General features: G+C 46.1%; 1 protein-coding gene across 1 annotated transcript in view; it reads right to left on the reverse strand.

Annotated features, from left to right (window-relative positions):
• Window positions 1-289: 289 nt before the first annotated feature.
• LOC141082453 (uncharacterized) overlaps window positions 290-23583 on the reverse strand; it is a 181193-nt gene continuing 157899 nt past the window's right edge. The window contains exons 17-18 of the mRNA XM_073566417.1: window positions 880-973; window positions 290-791 (exon numbers count right to left, since the gene is read on the reverse strand). Of these exons, the coding sequence (XP_073422518.1) occupies window positions 711-791; window positions 880-973 (175 nt within the window). The 3' untranslated portion in view covers window positions 290-710. The remainder of the gene's footprint in view (window positions 792-879; window positions 974-23583) is intronic.

Genomic DNA, 23583 nt, shown 5'->3' on the forward strand with positions numbered 1-23583 from the left:
GACAATCGAAAATGGGTTAACTTTGGTAAGGCAATATCCTCAAATTTTTAATTTCCAGCATTCATTCAAGGCATCACATGCAAAGTAATGACATGTAAGGTGAAATAGTCTGTTGTATAAATTGTATTAATTGTTATGCTTTTCAAGTTTAATGTCTTTCATATTGCTTTGTCGTTTTTTTAATATATCATAAAGCTTCTATATTATACTATGAATTCTAAGAGTGTTACTACAAAACATATTAAGATGAAAAATAACAAACAATTCTATAAAACTTTACACACACAATGCATGCTAATTTTTATTAATTGTAGACAATTAAAAAGATTAAGTTTTATTTACAAAGCTACAGTATATTTCTGTAACCATACAAAGTTCTTGTGTTCTTCAAAGATTTGCTCTTTATATGATTCTATATTTTATAGAATTCCTGAAAATGTTCAGTCTACATAATATTCAGTCTATAACAAGCGTCTATGATCAAAGGTGTGTGCAGTCACAGCACATCATCAACCCTGTTTATTACAACTATGTTATAGAAAAATTGACTTTGATGCTTATTGCTTCAATCACAAAGCAGCATTCATTCTTTCTGCAATTTAATCAGTTCTCAATGGTATTCAATGGGCAAAAGGTGAGATTTTCACTTTTATAACTTTGATAAAAGGAAACATTATTTTGACTAATACTAAAATATTAACGCTCCATGATCAAACTACACTACTGTATTGATTTGCCTTGCAGTAAGCTTTCCACAGTCTGACCGTCCTGTCCCATGAAACGGAAGCGTACTGGAAAGATAGAGACAGATATTAACATTTTATAATTCTTGCTAATTGCTAAAACCAGATAAAATATACTAAATTATTTGACCAGTACCTGCTTCGTCTCTGGAACATGCACTATGCAACGGATTAGATCTGTGTGTCCTACATTACATTGCACCAGAAGAAGAGAGTCTGGATCATAAACCCTGGAAAATTGAAAACTGAATATGTACAGAAACAATAGCAACTGACCAAACAATGAATAAACGTGATGGAACAGTCCATGGATTATAGCAAAACTTTCTGATCATCCTCATGATCAGTAACGAGACAAACTCTACCGTTGACATAGATGACTTTCAGAATCTGCCCACCATTGTTCCCTGCCCCTCGCTAGCTGTAAAATGAACAGTCCTTCATATGTTGGTTCCACTAATCACCACCAATCTATAATATTCTTATATATTTAACAAGTGCTTCTCACTAAATTAGAATATCATCAAAAGTTAATTTATTTCAGTTCTTCAATACAAAAAGTGAAACTCATTATACAGAGTCATTACAGAGTGATATATTTCAAGTGTTTATTTCTGTTAATGTTGATGATTATGGCTTACAGCCAATGAAAACCCAAAAGTCAGTATCTCAGCAAATTAGGATAATTTATAAGACCAGCTTGAAAAATGATTTTAAAATCCGAAATGTTCACCTAATGAAATGTATGTTCAGTAAATGCACTTAATACTTGCTCTGGGCTCCTTTTGCATCAATTACTGTATCAATGCAGCGTGGCATGGAGGTGATCAGCCTGTGGCACTGCTGAGGTGTTATAGAAGCCCAGGTTGCTTTCATGGCAGCCTTCAGCTTGTCTACATTGTTGGGTCTGGTGTCCCATCTTCTTCTTGACAATAACCCATAGATTCTCTATGGGGTCAAGGTCAGGTGAGTTTGCTGGCCACTCAAGCACAGTGATACTGTTATTGTGGAAACCACGCTAGTCGTCAAGCAGTCATGAGTGGCCTGACACAAAAAATGCGACACTGGTAGCCCATGTCTTGGATATGTCTGTGTGTGGTGGCTCTTGAAGCAATGACTCCAGCACCAGTCCACTCCTTGTGAATCTCCTCTAAATTTTTGAATGGCCTTTTCTTGACAATCCTTTAAAGGCTGCAGTTATCCCTGTTGCTTGTGCACCTTTTTCTACCACACGTTTTCCACTCAACTTTCTATTAATGCTAAAAGGACTTTTTTTCTAGGTGTCTGTTTTCTTACAATGTGACTATGAGGTTAGTAATGGGGGTGTCTTATTGACACCTCTCCGTACTAACCTCGGGGCTTGATGTCACCTGACAATACAAAGGTGACATCAACACCCCCAACTATCACCCTACCTTCCATTGCTACAGGGCAAGTGGGAACAGCCAGGCAAAGCACCAGAATTGGCACATCTAATAGATGTGCCTTTTTTGGGCAGCTGCAGGCTGCTATTTTTAGGCTGGGTGGGCAATATCAACCCCCAGCTGTCGGCTTTAGCAAGGTTGGTTGTTAAAAATGGGGGGAACCCCACGCAGTCTTTTAAATTATTTATTTAAATAAAACAGCGTGGGGACCCCTCTATTCTTGATAACTAGCCTTGCTGAAGCTGACAGTTGAGGGTTGCATGCCGTTTTTTTAAATTATTTATTTACAGCGCAGCAGTGGCTAATGAATACTTCCATCCACTGATCCTGATCTCACTGTAATTAATGGTAGCAGGTAGAGATGAGCGGCTTTGCCTTTTTTCGAGTTGAGTCGGGTTTCATGAAACCCGACTTTCTCAAAAGTCGGGTCGAACGAAATCGGCCTATTATCGTGAAAAGTCGAAGGCCGACTGAAACACAAAACCCAATGCAAGTCAATGGGGAAGAAAAGTCGGCAGTGAGTGGAGGACAGGAAACACACCTACAGTGCCCATTTTAATGCCAAAAATATCAATTCTTATTACTTAAGCTTGTCAACCTTAATTTACTTTATAATAATAGTAAGGCATTGAAAACTGGGGGTTATTTGGCTAAAGTTGTGGGGGGCTAGGGCTGGCTCCAGATTTTTGTGGGCCCAGGGCCAAAGAGTGTCAATGGGCACCTTTAACACATGCAACAATTCATGATCCTCTGATACGGCAGAGAAATAGCGGTACAGTACAATGAAAAATACTTCACTACTTACATCTCATGACTGATATCCATTTTAAATTCTCCAATAGCTCCAAAAACGGACAGTATATTACTCCATACAGTATTATGGCCACCGCATAGTGCGCTATACAGAGTAATGAGGCCCATATATTTCTCCATACTGAATCATTGGTCCCATATAATGTTCGATACAGTATATGATGAGCTCCACATAATGCTACAGTATATGTTGGTCCCCATGGATGAAGCTCCACTGTCTTTTGGGCCCAAATAATGCTCCATATATAATGGGCCCCATTTCTAATGCTCCACTGTATAATGGGCCCTGTAAATGTTGGTCCAGTGTCTGATGTCCACCTTTGGAATGCTCCAGTGTATGGTGGGCCTCATATCATTCTTCAGTGTATAGTGCTCCCCAAAAATAGCTGCCCCAACATTGAAAGCAATTAAATAAGTCTCCTCGCTAGGGAATCCCTGTACTAGTCTGGACTCCTCGTCGTCCCCATCTTCCAACTCTCTGCACTTGGACTGTTTAGGCAGAGGGCGTACAGACGTGATGTCATCGCGCTCTCTGACCAGAATGTCACTGTCAGGAAACGTGGAAGACGTCATGGCGGTGGAGCAGGGAGAGGTAAGTAATTCAACTTTGCAAGTGCTGTGATCCTGAGCTAGCAGGGGGGCCCACTCGTTGGCGACGGCACTGGCACAAGGCCCCTCATAGTACACCGGTGTGTCTGATGGCGGGTGTGCACCCCCACCGTCAGAGACACTTGATTCTACTATGAGGGACCTTGTGCCAGTGCCATTGCCAAACAGTGTGCCCACCCACCTGTCCAGGGCAACGACACTCGCACGGGTGCGTGCGCCAGGTGGTGATCACGGCCCTGTGGGGGGAGGCAGCCCAGTTAGGGAGGTGGAAAAATTGGCATATGTTGATGTTGGACATTCAGCAGCTGCAAATGGAGTAATTGGAGAAGTCCGTGAAAGAGGACAAAAGCAAGCCATTTTTCTGGCAATATACGTGTCAGCAGGGGAGGGTGGGACAAAATCCTTTGAAACCCATGCATGGTTCATTTTAATGAAGGTTAGATCATCAACATTTTGGGTCGACAGACAGGTCCTTTTTTCTGTCAGGATTGATCCAGCAGCACTGAAGACTCGTTCAGATAACACACTAGCAGCAGGGCAAGCGAGCTCCTGTAAGGCATATTGTGCCAATTCAGACCAGGTGCCCAATAGTCAAAGGGGAATGACCGGTGAGGGAGAACATCGATATGGGAGAAGTAGTTTGTTACCATAGTTGACAACTGCTGTCTCCTGTCACTTTCGATCGATGCAGTATTACCAGTCGTGTGAGCGGTACTTGAAAAATCAGTCCACAACATGGTCATGAAACCCCTGTGTCCAATGCCACTTCGGCTGTGTGCACCACGAACACCTCTTTCATGTTGCCACCTACGGCTCGTTGGAAAAACATCACCGCCGCCGTGTGCTGGGAATGCCTCAAACAAACGGTTTACCAGAGTTGCTTGTTTGATAGCCAATATTAGCTCTAGGTTCTCCTGTGGCATGATGTTTTGGAATTTGCCTTTATAGCGTGGATCCAGGATGCTGGCCAACCAGTAGACGTCATCGTTCATCATTTTGGCAATGTGGGGGTCCCTTTTTAGGGTCTGCAAGGCATAATCAGACATGTGGGCCAATGTTCGAGGAGTAAATGATGCACTGTGATTGCTGGGTGGAGGAGCACTTTCTGGCAAATCCACATCCCTCCAGTCACGCACAAACCCTGTACCTGACCTTGCCACGCCAAAATTTTTTCTTGCCCCCTGAGAAGCATCCTCCTCCCCAAAATAATCATCCCCATCATCCTCCTCCTCCTCTTCCTCTTCTTCCTCCACCTCGTCCACGAGACTTCCCTGAGCAGACAATGGCTGACTGTCATCAAGGTTTCCCTCCTCCTCTTCCTTCTCGGCTGCAGACGCCTGCTCCTTAATGTGCATCAAAGTTTGCATGAGCAGACGCATAAGTGGGATGCTTATGCTTATGCTGGCGTCGTCTGCGCTTACCAGCCGTGTGCATTCCTCAAAACAATGAAGGACATTACAGAGGTCTTTCAGCTATGACCACTGCATACCAGACAACTCCATGTCTGCCTGAAAACTGCCTGCCCGTGTATCCTCCCACAAATGAATTACAGCCTGCCTCTGTTCGTGCAGCCTCTGAACCATGTGCAAGGTGGAGTTCCACCTTCTGGCAACGTCGATAATTAGGCGGTGCTTGGGAAGGTGGAGCAATCGCTGCAGCTTCTGCATACGACTGGAGTGTACGGGCGACCGGCGGATGTGCGAGCACAGTCTTCGCACCTTATGGAGCAGGGGTGTTAACTCCGAACAATTATTGAGGAAGCACTGCACCACCAGGTTCAAGGTGTGAGCCAGGCAAGGTATGTGTCTGAGTTTTGAAAGGGCTATGGCTGCCACAAAATTCCGGCCGTTATCACTAACTACCTTGCCTGCCTCAAGATGTAGACTGCCCAGCCATGACTCAGTTTGTCGGTGCAAGTAGTCGGCCAATACCTTCGCGGTGTGTCTGTTGCCTCCCAACCACATCATCTTCAACACAGCCTGCTGACGCTTACCACTAGCTGTTCGATTGTGGGACACCTCGTGTGCAACACTGGCAGTTGCAGATGGAGTGCTTGTGAGACTGCGCTCTGTGGACGAGCTTTCGCTTCTAGAGGAGGAGGAGGGTCGAGCGCCTACAGCCAACTGTTTCCTATACTGTGGGCTAGGCAGCACTGTCCCACCGCCGCTGTCCCCTGTGGACCCTGCATCCACCACATTAACCCAGTGCGCAGTGATGGACACGCAACGGCCCTGGCCATGCCTACTGGACCATACATCTGTTGTGAGGTGCACCTTTCCACTCACTGATTGCTTGAGTGCATGGACAATGCGGTCTTTCACATGCACGTGGAGGGCTGGGATGGCTTTTCGCGAAAAGAAGTGCCGACTGGGTAGGTCATAGCGTGGTACTGCGTAGGCCATGAGCTCGTGGAAAGCTTTGCTTTCAACCAACCGGTAGGGCATCATCTCTAATGAGATTAGTTTGGCAATGTGGGCATTCAAAGCCAGTGTACGCGGATGAGAGGATGAGTACTTTTTTGTCCTACTCAGAGTGTCTGGTAGGGTGAGGTGGACTGGAGAGCGGCATATGGGGGAAGTAGCGGTGGACCGGACGGAGTGAGAGGGGGTTGGTGATGGTATTGGTGGTGATGGCCTAGATTCAGTGTTGTGTTGCAAAACTATTGTGATTCCCTGAGAGCTTTGGCCTTGCGACGACACCTCCACATTTAGTGCTGGTGGTGTGCTTAACGGTGGCGGTGGTCTTACAGTGCCTCTGTTCGGGTGAGCTGGACTTGAGAGCTGCATATGGTGGAACTAGGGGTGGACATGGCGGACAGAGAGGAATGGTGATGGTGTTGGTGGTGTTGCTGATGGCCTAGATTCAGTCTTTTGTAGCAATAACATTGTGATTCCATGATTGCTTTGCCCTGGCGACGACACCTCGACATTTGCTGCTGGTGGTGTGCTAACCGGTGGGCTTACAGTGGGGGAAGCGATGTAGCGTTGCTGACTACCTTCATTCGGAGCAGGTGCACATGTGGTACGTGAGATTTGGTAGTCCGTCCACGCTTGCAAGTGCATGGTGGTTAAATGTCTAAGCATGCAACTGGTATTCAAATTTTTCAGATTTTTCCCTCGGCTAAAGGTCTTTGAGCACTTCTTACAGATAACTTTTGCCTGATCATTAGGATTTTGTTCAAAAAAGTGCCCCACTGCTCTCTTCCTACTATGGAAGACATTTTGAGACCTTGCACACTGTGCTAATTTGACCGTCCTGCAACTCTTTTGTTTTTTGTAACACATTTTTGGACTTCTACGGTCCTGCCAGATACCAGCTGTTGCGATGTCGTTGCCTGCTGCGGATCCTCCTCCTCCTCTTCTGAGCTATTGGCAGCGGCACCCTCTTCCCCCAATGGATGCCAATCTGGGTCAACAACTGGGTCATCCATCACCTCCTCTTCAATTTCATGTGCACCTTCCTCTGCGTCACCGTGTAAGGTGGTATAGTATGCGGGAAGGGGCACCTGAGTTTCATCAGGGTCTGATTCTGCCTCAGTACACTGCAAGGACAATGTAGTGCTCTGAGTGAATCTAGCAGTGGCTGTGCATCAGTGCACTCCATGTCAGATTCATCTTGGACTGGGAATTCACGATTTGACTTGATAACCCAGGCATGGTATGTGAAAAGAGCTCCATGGAGTAATCAGTAGTGTGGTCTGCCACATCCTTCACTTTTGGTAGGGGTGAAGGACACAAGGAAAGGTGTGGTTCCTGACCAGGAGCCTCCAATGACGACTCAGTGCTTTTATTTTTTGAAACTTCAGAAGAGGAGGCGAGAGAGCTGGAGGCTGTGTCTGCAGTGTAAGCCAAAACTTGTTCCTGAAGCTCCGGCTTTAAAAGTGGCTTACCTACTCCCAGAAAAGAGAGCCTTCGAGGCCTTGTGGAGCCAGATGATGACGCAGGCTCAACACCTCCTGCCTTAGGTGCTATTGTGCTTTTGCCTCTACCAACAGATGCAACACCACCACCATCGGGACCAGCTGGCAACCCCCGCCCACTTCCATGGCGTCTTCCACCATACTTGCTCATTTTTGTGAAAATGTACCCAAAATACCACCAGCTATATGGTACTGTAAAACAAGGTACAGTCATGACCAAAAGTTTAGAGAATGACACAAATATATTTTCACATGATCTGCTGCCCTCTGGTTTTTATGTGTGTTTGTCAGATGTTTTTATCACATACAGAAATATAATTGCAATCATATTATGAGTAACAAAAGGTTATATTGACAGAATGAATTAATGCAGCAAGTCAATATTTGCAGTGTTGACCCTTCTTTTTCAGGACCTCAGCAATTCTCCCTGGCATGCTCTCAATCAACTTCTGGATCAAATCCTGACTGATTAGCAGTCCATTCTTGCAAAATCAATGCTTTTATTTTGTCTGAATTTGAAGGTTTTTGTTTGTCCACCCGTCTCTTGATGATTGACCACAAGTTCTCAATGGGATTAAGATCTGGGGAGTTTCCAGGCCATGGTCCCAAAATCTTTATGTTTTGTTCCCTGAGCCATTTAGTTATCACCTTTGCTTTATGGCAAGGTGCTCCATCAAAAAGGCATTGTTGATCGCCAAACTGCTCTTGGACGGTTGGGAGAAGTTGCTCTTGGAGGACATCCTGGTACCATTCTTTATTCATGGCTGTGTTTTTAGGCAAGACTGAGAGAGAGCCCATTCCCTTGGCTGAGAAGCCACCCCACACATGAATGGTTTCAGGATGCTTGACAGTTGGCATGAGACAAGACTGGTGGTAGCGCTCACCTGGTCTTCTCCGAATAAGCCGTTTTCCAGATGTCCCAAACAATCGAAAAGGGGATTCATCAGAGAAAATGACTTTACCCCAGTCCTCAGCAGTCCACTCCCTGTACCTCTTGCAGAATATCAGTCTGTCCATGATGTTTTTTCTGGAGAGAAGTGGCTTCTTTGCTGCCCTCCTTGAGACCAGGCCTTGCTCCAAGAGTCTCTGCCTCACAGTGCTTGCAGATGCACTCACACCTGCCTGCTGCCATTCCTGAGCAAGCTATGCACTGCTGGTAGCCCGATCCCGCAGCTGAAACACTTTTAAGAGACGGTCCTGGCACTTGCTGGTCTTTCTTGGGCGCCCTGGAGCCTTTTTGGCAACAAGGGAACCTCTCTCCTTGAAGTTCTTGATGATGCGATAGATTGTTGACTGAGGTGAAATCTTTCTAGCTGCGACACTCTTCCCTGTTAGGCCATTTTTGTGCAGTGCAATGATGACTGCACGTGTTTCTTTAGAGATAACCATGGTTAACAGAAGAGAAACAATGATGCCAAGCACCAGCCTCCTTTTAAAGTGTCCAGTGGTGTCATTCTTACTTAATCATGACAGATTGCTCCATTAACACAGGTGTGGGTGTTGATGAGGACAGGGCTGGAGATCAATCACTGAAATGATGTTAGCTGGTCCTTTTAAGGCAGGGCTGCAATGATGTTGAAATGTGTTTTGGGGGATAAAGTTCATTTTCTAGGCAAATATTGACTTTGCAAGTAATTGCTGTTAAGCTGATCACTCTTCATAACTTTCTGGAGTATATGCAAATTGCCATTAGAAAAAATGAAGCAGTAGACTTTGTAAAAATTAATATTTGTGTCATTCTCTAAACTTTTGGCCATGACTGTAGAAGGTGTATCTACTATTGGTGAGAATTTGAGTCTCGCTATAGATTTGAGAACGCAGAACTATTGTCTCTGGCCCAGTAGAGATTACACCATAATGTAACAGGCTGAAATTGGATGGTGTATGACAAGGTGGAGGGTGTCTATAGGATTGGTGAGAATTTGAATTTCACTATAGATTTGAGGACACAGAACTATTGTCTCAGGCCCAGTAGAGATTATACCTCAATGTAACAGGCTGAATTTGGATGGTGAATGACAAGGTGGAGGGTGTCTATAGGATTGGTGAGAATTTGAATATCACTATAGATTTGAGGATGCAGAACTATTGTCTCTGGCCCAGTAGAGATTACACCTCAATGTAACAGGTTGAAATTGGATGGTGTATGACAAGGTGGAGGGTGTCTATAGGATTGGTGAGAATTTGGATCTCACTATAGATTTGAGGACACAGAACTATTGTCTCTGGCCCAGGAGAGATTATGGGTTGCCCTCCCAGGGCAGTGGGGTACTCGGTACCGGGCCCGATGAGCTTCAATGGGAGATGTCACGGCAGCTGGGACTCAGCCCGTGGCCCTGGGCGCCCATTGTAAAAGGGGGAATGTTCAGTGTGCTTATAATGATTAGAGTTTATGAATGAATGAGTCGTGACGCCACCTGTGGTGTTCAGCAATGAAGATGTTGAGCCGACGCTGCAGACACATCCTCTGGGATAGATGGTGTTGTGCAGCAATGATGTTACAGCCCTCCACAGGCAGGGCTGTAGTCCCACGGCAGAGTAGGTAAAGTGACACTTAGATGATGTAGTGTCGGGCGCAGGGGATGTAGCAGTGCTGGGCAGGTTGACGCAGGAATAAGTGGAGGACACCGGGGCATGTAGTTCCAAAGCTTTACTCACAGTCTGTTGTGGCACCAGAGCCCGCATCCGTGCCGTGTCCTCCGGGTCAGGAGCTCAGCCAACTTCCAGGCAAGATGAAGTACTCCTTTCCAACATTCCGCCAACATATGTGCCTTTTCTGAACGTCCCCCTCTTAGCGCCTCTAGTGAAGTACTCACAGAACTGAGTTACACTGGAGTTCCTCCTGTCAGATGTTTCTATGAACTCTACTTGTACGGCAGACAGCTGTAGCCTGCTTCGGGGACTCCTCACTACCTCGTCCCGGCTCACTATAGATGCTGTTGTTCCCCCAAGTCTGGTGTGGGAATAAAGCGGTGACAACTTCTATTCCTCCGGTGTCTGCTGCAGGACCATTAGTATCCATACAACCTCGGGGACCGGACCCCGGCCTTGCGCTTAGAACATGGGAAGGGTTCTCCTCTAACCCTGATCCTTGGTTCTCTTCTTCTCCTCACGTTCCGTACTAATTCTTTCCTTCTTATGGAGAGTCAGGCTTTCTATTAATGTTCCTTTCCTGTGCCAGCGGACCCAGATCACTGAGGTCGGCTGCAGCACTTCCTTCATCCATCCCACTCAGGGGATCTCCTTTCACAGACTGACCTCGTCAGACTCCTGTGACTAACTGACCAAATCCTATCCTCTTCCCGCTCTTTTAGTGCAAACTAAACTCCACCCGCCTCCCAACATGCTTCGTGTTCCAAGCAGGGAGCTGTTATGATTGAGTCACCGTAGGAGGCAGACACAAAAATAGAAGCTACGTCCAGAAAACCAGAGAAGTTGGCAACTATCAGATTGCAGACCACTGAACCTATCAGCACAACTAGCAGTAGCCGTGGGGGGTTCCTACGGTGCCCTAGACCCCTCGATCACAGCCGGAGAGCTAAATAGCCTAAAGACAGAAAAGGAAATCTAAACTGCCCCAGAGCAGACCCCAAAGTAAAAGACAGCCCCCAACATATAATGACGGAGAAGCAAGATGAAAAAACACTCACACAGATAGAAAGATATGCTGAGCAAACGATGGGGCCCAAGCTAACTAAACAGAACAGGAAAGGAAGGTTGCTGTCTGCAATCTGCCAAAACCCTATCAAAAACATAAGCCAACAAGCTGATATGGAAAAAGACCCTGAAGCAGCTAGGCTTCAAAAACTAAATCAGCACTCAGGTATTTTCAGAACACAGAGCTAAAGGAATTCAGCTCACCCCAGCAGGGAATGGCAGAAATCCAGAAAAACAAAGCAAAAGAAAGTCAAAGCACAAATGTAAAAAGCCGAGCAGAAAATTAGCTTTAGAAGAGCAGGAATTCAGACTGGTCTCCAAGGATCCCACAGAGAAATCACCCGCAGGGCAGAAAGGGCGTCGGCGGCCTTATATCCAGTCAGTAACTCCACTCAGCCAGTCATCATCATTAGGTGTTTGATAATCAGGCTCACTACCTTTCTTTACCAGAAGAGGGAGTTCATCGGGCCTCAGTAGTGAAGGGGAAAATGAACTCACAACAGTACCTCCCCCTTGAGGAGGGGTCACTGAACCCTCATCCATGCCACCAGGGCGATCCGGGTGAGCCCGATGAAAGGCACGCACCAATCTTTTGGCATGAATATCAGAGGCAGAGACCCAGGAATTATCCTCCTGACCATAACCCTTCCACTTAACCAAATACTGGAGTCTCCATCTAGCCAGACGGGAATCCAGTACTTTCTCTACCTCATATTCCATGTTACCTTCAACCAATACAGGGTCTGGAGGTGCCACCCCCGGAACAACAGGTTCAACAAACCTCTTCAACAAAGATTTATGGAACACATTATGGATTTTAAATGTGACAGGAAGAGCCAAACGAAAAGAGACCGAATTAATAATCTCCAAAATCTTGTAAGGTCCAATAAATCTAGGCTTAAACTTAGGAGAAGCCACCTTCATAGCAATATTTTTTGATGATAACCACACCATATCACCAACCTTAAACTGGGGACCAATGGTCCTATGTCGGTTGGAAAACCGCTGGGCCTTTTCCTGGGAGAGAGATAACTTATCCACCACTTGGTCCCAGATCTGGTGCATTCTCTCCAACACAGTGTCAACACCTGGGCAGGCAGAGGGCTCCACCTGCCCTAAAGAAAATCGAGGATGAAACCCAAAGTTACAAAAAAAAGTGACATCAAAGTGGCAGAACTAGCTCTATTATTTAAAGCAAATTCGGCCAAGGGCAAAAATGAAACCCAATCATCCTGATCAGCAGAAATAAAACATCTCAAATATGACTCCAAGGTCTGGTTTGTTCTCTCTGTCTGCCCATTGGTCTGAGGGTGAAAAGCAGAGGAGAAGGACAACTGAATTCCCAGCTTGGAACAGAAAGTTCTCCAAAATCTAGACACAAACTGAACTCCTCTGTCAGATACAATGTTCTCAGGAATCCCGTGCAAGCGAACCACCTGTTGCAAAAACAGGGGCACCAACTCAGAGGAAGACGGCAACTTAGGGAGTGGTACAAGATGAACCATCTTAGAGAACCTATCACAAATCACCCAAATAACAGTCATCCTTTGAGAGACAGGCATATCAGAGATGAAATCCATTGAAATATGGGTCCATGGCCTCTTGGGGACAGGCAAAGGCATCAACAACCCACTAGAGCGAGAACACGATTTAGACCAGGAGCACGTCCAACAGGACAGCACAAAATTCCTGACATCACGAGACAAGGAGGGCCACCAAAAAGACCGACTCACCAGATCTCTAGTACCAAAAATACCTGGATGACCAGCCAAAGCAGAGCAATGAACTTCAGACATCACTCTCTTCTTCCACTGGTCAGTAACATACAACTTTCCACTGGGACAGCGCTCAGGTTTGTCCTCCTGGAACTCTTCCAGAGCACGTCTCAAATCGGGCGAGATAGCAGAAAGAACTACCCCTTCGCCTAAGATGGTAGCAGGCTTGGTCACCACAGGAGAATCAGCAAAGAAGCTCCTAGAGAGGGCGTCTGCCTTGACATTCTTAGTTCCAGGAAGAAAAGAAACCACAAAATCAAAACGTGTAAAAAACAAGGCCCACCTAGCCTGTCTAGGGTTCAAGCGCTTAGCCGACTCTAGGTAAATCAAATTCTTGTGGTCAGTGAGGACCACGACTTGATGCTTAGCTCCCTCCAACCAATGTCTCCACTCCTCAAATGCCCATTTCATGGCCAACAGTTCCCGATTCCCCACATCATAGTTACGTTCAGATGGAGAGAACTTTCGGGAAAAGAAAGCACAGGGATTCATTTTAGATGTTACAGGATCCTTTTGGGACAACACAGCTCCTGCACCAATCTCAGAAGCATCCACCTCTACCTGGAACGGAAGTGAGACATCAGGTTGCCGCAAAACCGGGGCGGATGTGAATCTTCGCTTCAGCTCCTGAACGGAAGAAACAGCCTCCGGAGACCAATTTAACACATCAGCACTCTTCTTAGTCAAATCAGTCAATGGCTTGGCAATACTAGAAAATTTTGCTATAAATTTCCGATAAAAATTAGGAAAACCCAAAAACTTCTGGAGGGCCTTCAAAGAAGTGGGCTGAACCCAATCGTAAATGGCCTGCACCTTGGCCGGGTCCATTTCAATAGTTGACGGGGACAAAATAAATCCCAAAAAAGAAATCTTCTGTACTCCAAAAAGGCATTTAGATCCTTTGACATGCAGGGAATTCTCCCTCAAGATCCGGAACACAGTCCGAATATGTTCCACATGAGAATCCCAATCATTGGAGAAGATCAAAATATCACCCAGATAGATAATCAAAAATTTATCGACAAAATCTCGGAAAATATCGTTCATGAAGCACTGGAAGACAGAAGTGGCATTAGTGAGCCCAAAAGGCATCACCAGGTACTCAAAATGTCCCTCCGGAGTATTAAACGCCGTCTTCCATTCATCCCCATGCTTAATGCGAATAAGATTATACGCCCCCCTGAGGTCAAGCTTGGTAAACCAGCAAGCACTTTTAACTCTGGAGAATAGATCCGAAATCAGGGGTAACGGATACTGATATTTAATAGTAATTTTGTTGAGGGCACGATAATCAATACAAGGTCTTAATGATCCATCCTTTTTGGCTACAAAAAAAAAACCGGCACCTAAGGGTGACGAGGATGGTCTAATATGACCCTTCTCCAACGCCTCCTTAATATAGGATCGCATAGCCTCGTGCTCGGGTACAGATAAATTGAAGAGCCGACCCTTGGGAAATTTACACCCCGGGCTCAGTTCAATTGCACAGTCATAACTCCTATGAGGAGGCAGAGACACAGACTCATTCTCACTAAATACATCATAAAAGTCCGCCAAATAATCAGGAACATCATGCGACTGAGGAGAGGTGGAAAACACCGGAGCCTCACTAAAGGCACACCGACAACCCCAACTCACCACAGACACAGATTTCCAATCCAAAACTGGATTATGAATTTGTAACCAGGGAAACCCCAGAACAATAGTATCATGCAGATTATGCAACACAAAAAATCTGCAATTTTCTTGATGGTCTGGGGCGACCCGCATTACCACCTGGGTCCAAAACTGAGGTTTATTTTTAGCCAAAGGAGTAGCATCAATCCCCCTCAAAGCGATAGGTCTGCAGAGGTGTCATCGGAAATCCACAACGTTTAGCAAAATCCAAGTCCATTAGGTTTAGGGCTGCTCCCGAATCCACAAAAGCCTTGGCGGAAAATGTGGACAGGGAGCAGATCAGAGTAATAGCCAGAAGAAACTTAGGTTGAACACCACCAACAGAAAACGTGTGTGCAAAGCGTTTCTCTCGTTTAGGACAGACAGAAATAATATGCGAGGCATCTCCACAGAAAAAACACAACTTATTACGCCTTCTGAACTCCTGACGCTGCTCTCTGGACAAAACTCTATCACATTGCATAGGTTCAGACATTTGTTCAACAGGTGGCAACACCTCTCGTGCAGTTTTGCGTTCGCGCAAACGCCGATCAACCTGAATACCTAATGACATAGAATCGTCAAGACCAGAGGGAACAGGAAATCCCACCATAGTACGGCTTCTGACAACCCCTTCCGAAAGAGAGCAGCCAGGGCAATATCATTCCAGGTAGTAAGTACTGCCCATTTTCGGAATTTTTGACAGTACAATTCTGCAGAATCTCGACCCTGGTTCAATGCCAACAGGGTCTTTTCAGCCTGATCAATGGCATTAGGTTCGTCATACAACAACCCCAAGGCTTGAAAAAATGCGTTCACATTAGTCAGAATAGGATCATCTGGTTTCAAAGAAAACGCCCAATCCTGGGGATCGCCACGCAGCAAAGAGATGACAATTTTAACCTGCTGCGCGGAACTCCCTGACGAGTTAGGCTTCAAGGCAAAAAATAATTTACAATTATTTTTGAAATTCAAAAATTTAGACCGATCCCCAAAAAATACATCAGGTGTAGGAATCTTTGGTTCAGCAGCATGTGAATGAGCAAGGTAGGCGGAAATTCCCCGCACTTCCGCAGCGAGCTGCTCCACACGATCAGACAATTGCTTTATCTCCATTGAGAGAAAAAAAAATTCCCCCTACGGCCTCAGAGATATAGAGGAAAAAATATACCCACTTTTTTTTTTTTACAATTTTTTTCCTGCTATTGAGTACCCTACGATCTGTGGTATGGCGGGTGATTCTGTTATGATTGAGTCACCATAGGAGGCAGACACAAAAATAGAAGCTACGTCCAGAAAACCAGAGAAGTTGGCAACTATCAGATTGCAGACCACTGAACCTATCAACACAACTAGCAGTAGCCGTGGTGAGTTCCTACGGTGCCCTAGACCCCTCGATCACAGCCGGAGAGCTGAATAGCCGAAAGACAGAAAAGGAAATCTAAACTGCCCCAGAGCAGACCCCAAAGTAAAAGACAGCCCCCAACATATAATGACGGAGAAGCAAGATGAAAAAACACTCACACAGATAGAAAGATAGGCTGAGCAAACGATGGGGCCCAAGCTAACTAAACAGAACAGGAAAGGAAGGTTGCTGTCTGCAATCTGCCAAAACCCTATCAAAAACATAAGCCAACAAGCTGATATGGAAAAAGACCCTGAAGCAGCTAGGCTTCAAAAACTAAATCAGCACTCAGGTATTTTCAGAACACAGAGCTAAAAGAATTCAGCTCACCCCAGCAGGGAATGGCAGAAATCCAGAAAAACAAAGCAAAAGAAAGTCAAAGCACAAATGCAAAAAGCCGAGCAGAAAACTTAGCTTTAGAAGAGCAGGAATTCAGACTGGTCTCCAAGGATCTCACAGAGAAATCACCCGCAGGGCAGAAGGGTGTCGGCTGCCTTATATCCAGTCAGTAACTCCACTCAGCCAGTCATCATCATTAGGCTCAGGTGTTTGATAATCAGGCTCATTTCCTTTCTTTACCAGAAGAGGGAGTTCATCGGGCCTCAGTAGTGAAGGGGAAAATGAACTCACAACAGGGAGCCACCAAAGGGTGCTTTGCTACACTACTATGTTGTGTGGGATGCAGGTGTTGGAGTGTGGTCAGATGTCTCCACCTTACCTGAATGGTGGGGTACCACACCTCAGAAGGAGATGCAGTACCTCTGTGGCGACTGAACCCTCAGGGGCGCCACATACCCCCCCCATTAAACACAGCACGTCCCCGGGCTGCAAGAAAACAAAGGTTGACAAATACAGGAACATACAATATTTTTTGTAATGCTTAGTAAACAATTCTTATCTAATCTTCTCAATATGATAGGCACTGTTTATTGAATGTTGCAAACAATTTTAACTAACTATCTATGTTTTAATACAGTACCTAATTCAAAAGTGCTATTGGCAGTAACTCACTACCACTTCAAGTATTCATCAACACATTTCTTCTTCATCTCTTCTTTCACATTTTCTAGTTCCTATTATTAACCTTAAGTGACAACCGCTGATGCTGGGTTCGTCACCTGCAAGTTTTTCAAATCTTTATTCAAATATCAAAGCATTGGTCTAAATTCTATAAAACATTCACTATTTACTTTCTCTATCAAAAATACTAGACATTATTAATAAGTGCAATATAGAAATTGATCCAGCCAAGATGTCTTGAAATGTCCTTATTCTTAATGAGGTAGTCCTTATTCTTAAAAGACTTATGTAAAACCAAGAAAGGGCACCTAAAGAGGTGCAACTATATACATTACAGTTCTGGATCATTCAGTGTCCATGATCTCCACAGTTCAGTAAGAAAAACGCTGCCAATAAAACTGGGCAACAAAACTGGAAACATCATGATAACCAAAAAAAATAGAATAGAAAAACAGGCACAATGGTGCAAATACCCTCCTGGGTAACAGTTAGTTATTTTCTCCTTTAGTGTTGGTGTTCCCCTTCTGGGGTGCTGGAAGCTGTTGACTTGGGCTGCTGCTTCCAGAGGAGAACTTCTGGACATCCTTTTCCTGTTGACTGTTCACAATAGGATGAGGTGGTGGCAGCTGGGTGGATTGCTGCCCGAGGTACAGCTGGTGTAACTACCTGTACCATGGGGTGGGCGACAGGGGTAGATGTTGCCGGCCTGGCGTTGGTAGGTGTGATCACTACAGTGGACGGTACTCCTGCTTGGGGGACATAAGCGTGTTCCTTCTTATAGGCCGCAATGAAATCTTCAGGAATGTGGCGCATGTTCATCGCGTACCATCCACGCAGCCCCTCATGCCGGGTAAAGGTTACATATTCCCCCGGTTGCAGATCCCTAGCAGGGTGTCCCTTCCTCAGGTGCGACTCCACATCTCTCCTGCTGAAGAACAGGTCACTGATCCTCTTGGGGTCTGCAATGAACCCAAACCCCTGCTCATGGTTCACATTGAGACCTGTCTCCATCCAGCTGAGTCCCGGGGACCAAAGTGACCGGCACGGACCTTTTCCTTCCGGTCCAGATCAGGGCCCTGCACAGCCAGCCTCCTCCGTTCTCTCTCTCTTTGCTCGGCTACCAGCTGACGAATGGTTTCTTGGCAACGAGCCCGTGTTTAATCTTCCTCTTCCTGCTACAACCCACAGTGGACAAGGGTACTACCACTAGGGGTTCAGGTGTTTCCCCCCAGGGCTCAGAGTCCCGGTCCCAGACGAGGTCCAGCACTACTTGTCCGGATGCTGCAGCAGCTACACACCCAGAGGCCTTCCCAGGGACAGGGGCAGTAGACGTACCTGGGGCCTCCTGGCGGCGTCCTGGCTCCTGTGCAGACTTGAGGCGGCAGGCAGCAGCAGGAACATCCTCAGGGATAGTCCATTTGGATGTCGCCAGCAGTGGAGCAGATAGAGGCTCTGGGTCCGCAGGGGTCTCTGGTGGGAACCTGCGCAGCCGCGTTAGGTCCAGGCAGGAGCTCAACATCTTCCTCCACTTCAGCTCCCAGGTCCTCGGACAACTCCTGGCAGGCCTCACCCAGCAGTGATGACAGCGGTAAGATGGTGATAGACGCTGCCGGTGGTATTGCAGCGGCCGCAGGCTCCACAGGGTCTGCCTGGAGGAGGTCCGGTGCAGCAGTGGCGGGTAACGGTGACTGGGGTACCACTGATGGAGGCCCCTCCTGGGCGTGCTGCCAGTTCATCCTCCATAACGCCTCCTGCCTCAGTCGCAGACGGGTGGTCAGCTGGGTTATCTCATCCTCCAGCTGCTGACGGTTCATGCCGGAAGCCAGATCGGAGCCTTCAGCCATTACGCCGGGGAGATTCAGCTCAACCTCCCTTCACTCTTCAGGCCTCCTCTCTCCTTCCATCATGGCGTTCTCTCCTTCTTCCTGTCTGGACTCTTTTCCCGCCACCGGCTCTCACTCCTCATTTTGGGGGCGGCGTCTTCCTACTCCTCCATACCAAGCCAGTATCCGAACCCCTCGGGGGGTGGGCCATGTTGCGGTTGCATAGAAGTTCAGGCAGGGGAGGCCCAGGACAGTTCACGGTCTTTTCTTAGGACCACCCATGTTGTCATGCCCTTCTTCTCCGTGCCGGCAGCCATTTTTAACGTTCATTTTACAGTCTATCAAATTGGGTCTTTTGCACATTTCCACAAATTTCTAAGTCCAATAAATTGTAGGCACACAGAACCCAGTGGCACCGGGATTTGTCATCCTGTTCATGACGCCAAATTGGGTCGCCCTCCCAGGGCAGTGGGGTACTCGGTACCGGCCCGAAGAGCTTCAATGGGAGATGTCACGGCAGCTGGGACCCGGCCCGTGGCCCTGGGCGCCCATTGTAAAAGGGGGAATGTTCAGTGTGCTTATGATGATTAGAGTTTATGAATGAATGAGTCATGACGCCACCTGTGGTGTTCGGCAATGAAGATGTTGAGCCGACACTGCAGACAGATCCTCTGGGACACATGGTGTGGTGCAGCAATGATGTTATAGCCCTCCACAGGCAGGGCTGTAGTCCAAGGGCAGAGTAGGTGAAGTGACACTTAGATAATGTAGTGTCGGGCGCAGGGGATGTAGCAGTGTTGGGCAGGTTGACGCAGGAATAAGTGGAGGACACCGGGGCATGTAGTTCCAAAGCTTTACTCACAGTCTGTTGCGGCACCAGAGCCCGCATCCGTGCCGTGTCCTCCGGGTCAGGAGCTCAGCCAACTTCCAGGCAAGATGAAGTACTCCTTTCCAACACTCCGCCAACATATGTGCCTTTTCTGAACGTCTCCCTCTTAGCGCCTTTAGTGAAGTACTCCTAGTACTGAGTTACACTGGAGTTCCTCCTGTCAGATGTTTCTATGAACTCTACTTGTATGGCAGACAGCTGTAGCCTGCTTCAGGGACTCCTCACTACCTAGTCCCGACTCACTATAGATGCTGTCGTTCCCCCAAGTCTGGTGTGGGAATAAAGCGGTGACAACTTCTATTCTTCCGGTGTCTGCTGCAGGACCATTAGTATCCATACAATCTCGGGGACCGGACCCCGGCCTTGCGATTAGAACTTGGGAAGGGTTCACCTCTAACCCTGATCCTTGGTTCTCTTCTTCTCCTCACGTTCCGTACTAATTCTTTCCTTCTTATGGAGAGTCGGGCTTTCTATTAATGTTCCTTTCCTGTGCCAGTGGACCCAGATCACTGAGGTCGGCTGCAGCACTTCCTTCTTCCATCCCACTCAGGGGATCTCCTTTCACACACTTACCTCTTCAGACTCCTGTGACTAACTGACCAAATCCTATCCTCTTCCCGCTCTTTTATTGCAAACTAAACTCCACCTGCCTCCAAGCATGCTTCGTGTTCCAAGCAGGGAGCCACCAAGGGGTGCTTTGCTACACTACTATGTTGTGTGGGATGCAGGTGTTGCAGTGTGGTCAGGTATCTCCACCTTACCTGAATGGTGGGGTACCACAACTCAGGAGTAGGTGCAGTACCTCTGTGGCGACTGAACCCTCAGGGGCGCCACAATTACACCTCAATGTAACAGGCTGAAATTGAATGGTGAAAAAAAAACTTTTGTGGTTCCAGCACACGATATAGGACAATTAAAAAAAGCCTTTATTTAGTCCATCATTAAAAATTACAATCATTTTTGACCCTCAATCATATCATGCTATGATTAAGGGTCAAATATGATCCGAAATGCGTAAGCCTACACATGCTTTTATTACATTTGGTATTGTAATTTTTAATGATGGACTAAATAAAGGCTTTTTTTAATTTTCCTATATCGTGTGCTGGAACCACAAAAGTTTTTTTTTCACCAAGAATTTTCGCCCAGATGGGGATGGATTCACTCCGTGCACCGAGATCATGGAAAGGAGGACTGGGCACGCTGGACCAGGTGAGCTGAAGATTAAGTCTATATTGCCTGAAATTGGATGGTGTATGACAAGGTGGAGGGTGTCTATAGGATTGATGAGATTTTGGATCTCACTAGAGATTTGATGACGCTGACAATGATGCTCTCAGTCCAAGTATGGACGCAGGCAGCCTAATAAGCAGGACTGCTGCACACACAAAAGGGTGGAAAAATGAACCCTTGGTAACTGTGCAGATAAGAGGAAGAAAAGTATTTTTGCTTTTAAAAAAGCAGTTTGCACAGCAGTGCAGCTATCAGGGAGCCTTATAAGGCAGCCTAATAACCAACAGAGCTGATGCACAAAAATAGAGTCTCCCCTGTCACTGCACACAAACTGTTGTGTTGTAAGTGGAAATCGCTAACAGCAGAAGCAGTTTTTTGGTTCTTCTTCCCTGCCTAACGCTCTCCCTACAGAATCAGCAGCAGCAGCAGCTCTCCCTAATGCTAATATCGGCAGAAGTAAGATGGCAGTCGGCGTGCACGCCCTTTTATAGCCCCTGTGACGCCACACAAAGCAAGCCAATCACTTGCATGCCCTTCTCAAAGATCGTGGTGACCGATGCCTATGCCATCGCGTTGCCACAGTGTGCGTCCTCCGTCATTGGCTGAAAAAGGGCGCTGGAAGCATCTTTTGAAACGCGACTTTGGCGCTCTGGTCGCCGACCTCGTGGCCGACCTCACGCTATGGTCGGGTTTCGTTTCATGAAACCCGACTTCAGCGAAAGTCGTCGACTTTTGAATATGACCGACCCGTTTCGCTCAACTCTAGTAGCAGGTGTCGGATGATGGGAGCAGTTGTACCATCAGATGACACCAGTGACCGGAGGTTAGCTTTATACCTCAGACCACAGCTGAGCGCTCACGCTGTCTTTTGACAGCGTGGGAACCATGTGATTTCACCGCCAATCAGAAGTGGTGTTTGCCGTGCTGTCATGCACATGACAGCTTGACAAACACTGGATGGTTGGGCCCCCCATTCAAGTGAATGAGGTCCTGGTTCGGGTCTGGGTATTGTTCTGGTAGAACCTGCTGGACCCAAAACATGCAGGTGTCCACCCATCTCTAAAGCTTAGGAAGCCTTTACAGGTGTTTTTCTGTTAATTATTCAAATTTACTGAGACAATGACTTTTGGGTTTTCATTGTCTGTAAGCCATGATCATCATCATTAACCCCTTAAGGACCAAGCCACTTTGTAGGTTAATGACCAGACCTTAATTTTGAAATCGGACCACTGTCACTTTATATGTTTATAACTCTGGAACGCTTCAACGGATACTGCTGATTCTGAGAATGTTTTTTCACGACATACTGAACTTCATGTTAGTGGTAAAATTTCTTCGATATGACTTCATTTATGAAAATAATGGAAATCTGTCAAAATTTTTAAAAACTTTGCAATTTCCAAAGTTTTAATTTTTGTACTCTTAAATCAGAGAGTGATGTCACACAAAATAGTTAATAAATAACATTTCCCACATGTCAACTTTACATCAGCACAATTTTGAAAGCATAATTTTTCATGTTAGGAAGTTATAAGGGTTAAAAGTTGACCAGCGATTTCTCATTTTTCCAACAAAATTTACAAAACCATTTTTTTAGGGACCACCTCACATTTGAAGTGAGTTTGGGGGGTCAATATAATAGAAAATACCCAAAAGTGACACCATTCTAAAAACTGCATCCCTCAAAGTGTTCAGAACCCCATTCAAGAAGTTTATTAACCCTTTAGGTACTTCACAAGCAATGTGGAAGGAAAAAATGAACATTTAACTTTTTTTCAATAAAGTTTTCTTCGGACACAATTTTTTTTATTTTGTCAAGGGTATCAGGAGAAAATGAACCACAATATTTGTTGTGCAATTTCTCCTGAGTACACCGATACCCCATGTGTGGAGGAAGACTAATCTTTAAGCGCACGGAAGTGCTCAGAAGGTAAGGAGCATCATTTGAGATTTTGAATGTCAAATTGGCTGGAATCGAGAGCGGACGCCATGTCGCGTTTGGAGAGCCCCTGATGTACCTAAACAGTGGAAACCCCCAAAAGTGAGCCCATTTTGGAAACTAGACCCCCCCAAGGAACTTATATAAATGTGTGGTGAGCACTTTGAACCCCCAAGGGCTTCACAGAAGGTTATAACGTAGAGCCGTAAAATTAAAAAATCATATTTTTTCCACAAAAATGATATTTTCACCCCCAATTTTTATTTTCTTAAGGGTAATAGGACCCAAAAGTTATTGTGCAATATGTCCTGAATACGCTGATACCCCATATGTGGGGGTAAACCACTGTTTGGGTGCATGGCACAGCTCAGAAGGGAAGGAGCGCCATTTGACTTTTTTGGCTGGAATTGAGATCGGACACCATGTCGCGTTTGGCGAGCCCCTAATGTCCCTAAACAGTGGAAACCCCCCGCAAGTGACCCCATTTTGGAAACTAGACCCCCCAAGGAACTTATCTAGATGTGTCGTTAGAGCTCTGAACCCTCAAGGGCTTCACAGAAGTTTATAACATAGAGCTGTAAAATTAAAAAATCATTTTTTCCACAAACATGATCTTTTCATCCCTAATTTTTATTTTTCCAAGGGTAACTGGACCCCAAAAGTTATTGCTCAATTTGT

This window comes from Dendrobates tinctorius, unplaced genomic scaffold, assembly GCF_039654945.1.
Source record: "Dendrobates tinctorius isolate UK_male_01 unplaced genomic scaffold, ASM3965494v1 ptg000001l, whole genome shotgun sequence".
NCBI classification, from domain to species: domain Eukaryota; kingdom Metazoa; phylum Chordata; class Amphibia; order Anura; family Dendrobatidae; genus Dendrobates; species Dendrobates tinctorius.